Source organism: Vidua chalybeata, chromosome 1 (assembly GCF_026979565.1).
Source record: "Vidua chalybeata isolate OUT-0048 chromosome 1, bVidCha1 merged haplotype, whole genome shotgun sequence".
NCBI classification, from domain to species: Eukaryota; Metazoa; Chordata; class Aves; order Passeriformes; family Viduidae; genus Vidua; species Vidua chalybeata.
Genome location: NC_071530.1, coordinates 117,867,620 through 117,870,621, shown reverse-complemented (window position 1 = coordinate 117,870,621; position 3,002 = coordinate 117,867,620). Strand labels below are relative to the sequence as shown.

The 3,002-nt window shown below is 63.5% G+C and overlaps 1 protein-coding gene across 1 annotated transcript; it reads right to left on the bottom strand.

Moving 5' to 3' along the window:
- Positions 1–515: 515 nt before the first annotated feature.
- Positions 516–2,429, bottom strand: BHLHE22 (basic helix-loop-helix family member e22). The gene has a single exon (XM_053949550.1). It carries the CDS (start codon positions 1,497–1,499, stop codon positions 600–602), a length of 900 nt encoding a protein of 299 aa, XP_053805525.1. The 5' UTR covers positions 1,500–2,429; the 3' UTR covers positions 516–599.
- Between the last annotated feature and the right edge of the window lie 573 nt (positions 2,430–3,002).

Here is a 3,002-nt window from a genome sequence, read left to right as displayed (position 1 = left end):
TTTAACTCTCTCGATTTTTTAAATCACTCTCACCAAACTTTGCGCATTTTCACAGGATCAAAGTTTAGAGACGATAAAAAATACAAAGTCTTCCATAGCAATGGTCCAGTCTCTTTGTTTCTGCGAGTCACTTAAATAATAAGTTTACATTTCAAGTTTGTTTGTTTCCTGGCTCAGAATAATAATAATAATACTGCTAATAATTAATTAAAAAAAAAAATCTATGTTCAAGTGCCCTCTCTGATTTGTCCCCGGCGATAGCCCCGGCGCCCAGCCCGGCCTGCTATTTCCCGGCCTCTCCTTTGTCCGGACGCGCAGCGAGTCCCCCCGGCGCCCCCGGGCCGGGCCTTCCTTCCTCCCCGCGGCACCCCCGGCCCCGCGCCCCCTCCCCGCGGCCGCACGCACGCTGGTTCCCGTCGCGGTCCCGTCTCGGCGGCACCCGGGGAGAAGAGCGAGGCGAGTCCGGGCAGAGGGTGGCGGGGCCGGGCAGCGGCCAGTCCCTCCGCCGCCTCCGCGCTCCCCAGCCCGGGACAGCACCGCCGGCTGTCGCCGCTCCCCGGGGCCGCGGCGGCGGCGGGGGGCGGCCACGGCGGCGGCGCTTAAGGCTTCTCCGTGCACTGTTTGCAGAGGCTGGAGGAGACGCTGTTGAAGATGGCACATTTCTCCGGGCAGGAGGTGGCGGGGGGCAGCCCGGCGCTGAAGGGGTAACCGGCCGCCTGCTCGTAGGCGCCGAGGGCGGGGTGCAGCGCCGCCGCCGCTGCCGCCGCCGCCGCGGCGGAGCTGGGCAGGGAGGCGGCCGAGATGGCCTGGCCCTGGTTGAGATAAGCCACCAAGCGCCGCATCTCCTCCAGGGCCTGCGCCTGCATCAGGATGTAGTTCTTGGCCAGGAGGAGCGTGGCGATCTTGGAGAGCTTCCGCACCGAGGGACTGTGCGCGTAGGGGATGACCGCCCGCAGCTCGTCCAGCGCGTCGTTCAGGTCGTGCATCCGCCGCCGCTCCCGCGCGTTGATGTTGAGCCGCAGCGCCTTCTGCTCCTTGGACTTCTTGCTGCCGCCGTGCCCGTGGCTGTTGGAGCAGCTGCCCTCGGCCGCCTTCAGCCCCCCGCCCCCCCCTCCGCCGCCGCCCGCCGCCGGCGAGGCGACGCGCGGGTCCCCCCCGGCGCCGCGCAGCACCAGCTCGCAGCGGCCGTCGCTGTCGTCGTCGGGGCTCTGCTCGCCGCCGCTGCTCTCGGCCACCGAGCTGCGGCTGGCGCTCTCGCCGTACTTGACGCAGACGGAGCCCGGCGGCAGAGCCAGCGGGTCGCCGCCGACTCCGGGCTGCAGCAGCGCCTCGGGCTCCGACGCCTCGTAGCAGGCGAGCGGCGAGGGCTGGCGGTCGCGGGGGTGGGAAAGGTCGAGCCCCGGGGGCGAGCGGAAGGCTGACTCCATGCGCTTGGCCGAGGCGGCGAGGCTCTTGTGGAAGAGGTCCTCTTCTGCGGGCAGCCCCAGCGCCCGCTCCATCGGCGCCCCGCTCGCCTCCGCCTCCTCCGCCCCCCTCAGTTCCCGGCCCGCTCCTCCAAGGCTCCGCGCCGCGGCGGGCGGCTCCCCGGCGTCCCGCTGGCAGAAATCGTTTCCCGGCTCCCGCCGGAGCTGCGCCGTGCCCGGCGCCGCGGCTGCCCCTTCTCTGGCTCCGGCGGCGGCTCGGACTGCGGCTCCGGCGGCTCCGGCGACTCCGGCTGTGGCTCCGGCTCGGGCGGCGGCTCCGGCTCGGGCTGCGGCTCCGGCAGCGGCTGTGGCTCGGGCTGTGGCTGTGGCTCCGGCTGCGGCTCCGGCTCGCCCTCAGCAGGCGCCGCGCTGGGGCATTGTGCGCTGCCAGTGGAGCCGCTTCCACCGTTTATCTTGCTTGGATTCACCTTCAAGAGATTTCCGGACCCATCAACCAGCAGCCGCCGCAGACGGGGGAGTCTTTTACATCATTATCTCTGAGAGTAGGTTATTATGAAGAAGACTCGCCTGTTGGGACAGAGCTTTCTACCCAATCAGGTTAACGTTTTAATTAATAGGATTAAAACGGTAACAAACAATCCCAGGCGCTATCTGGCCCTGAGTCTGAATAGTTTCTTTTCCCAGGTCTGAAGACAGGCAGCAGCTAGAGCTTTATAAGAGGCGCCTGCTCCATTATTCTCCCTGCCATCTGTATACACAGCTTAACGCATATGTTTGCAAGACGTTGTGTCCTGTTAGTAACCCAACAACTGCCTTTAGCTTGACATGTGTGGCGACTTTCACTCATCAATGAGCACACTAAAAGCCCTACTTAGATCGAAGGATGTTCTTTGCCTCCTTCAGCAAATTACAGCCCTGCACTGCAGAAAAGCCCACTTCAACACTTCTCCTTCCGAGTGCTGCCAGCAGACTTCTGCTAACTTAGCCGTGGAGTCGGGAGTGACACCCTCTCCCCCCAGCCCACCCACCCCCTGCATTTACATTAACTTATAGCTCCCTCCCACCCCCACCCGTCTTCCCGAAAAGCATCGCCTGGGAAAGAAAAACATAAAATTGAAAACCCCCGGAGCAACCCCAGCCGTCGTGCCCACTCCTGCCCACCGCCAAAGTCCACCTTGCTTCCTTGGGAGGCGGGTGGTCCCCAGTCCTCCCTCTCCCCACCCCCCTTCCAACAAACGGAGACCAAACTACGGGGAGGTTCCCTTCCTCCTTCCCTTATCCCTTTTCAAGTAGCAGATTGCTGCTTGCGAGTGATTATCCCCCTTGTCCCTATAAAAAACATAAAGCCCCATCAGTTACCTTGAAAATGAACGGATCTTGGGAAGAGAGAGGGTGGGAAGAGAAAGGGCAAAACCCACCAAACTTTTTAAAATTTATTTTTTATTGTGACTGACCAACTCTTGGCAGGTCCGTGCCCTCCTGCCTCCCTCCAGCGAGCCCGACGCGGCCGGAGCACCCCCGCTCTTCTCCCCAGCGCCGGGATGCCGCCGCCGGTGTCAGGGCGAGGCGGCCTCAGTC

What these genes read in the sequence shown, in the direction of transcription:
- BHLHE22 (XM_053949550.1), bottom strand. Translation starts at nt 1,499, where the DNA reads ATGGAGCGGGCGCTGGGGCTGCCCGCAGAAGAGGACCTCTTCCACAAG.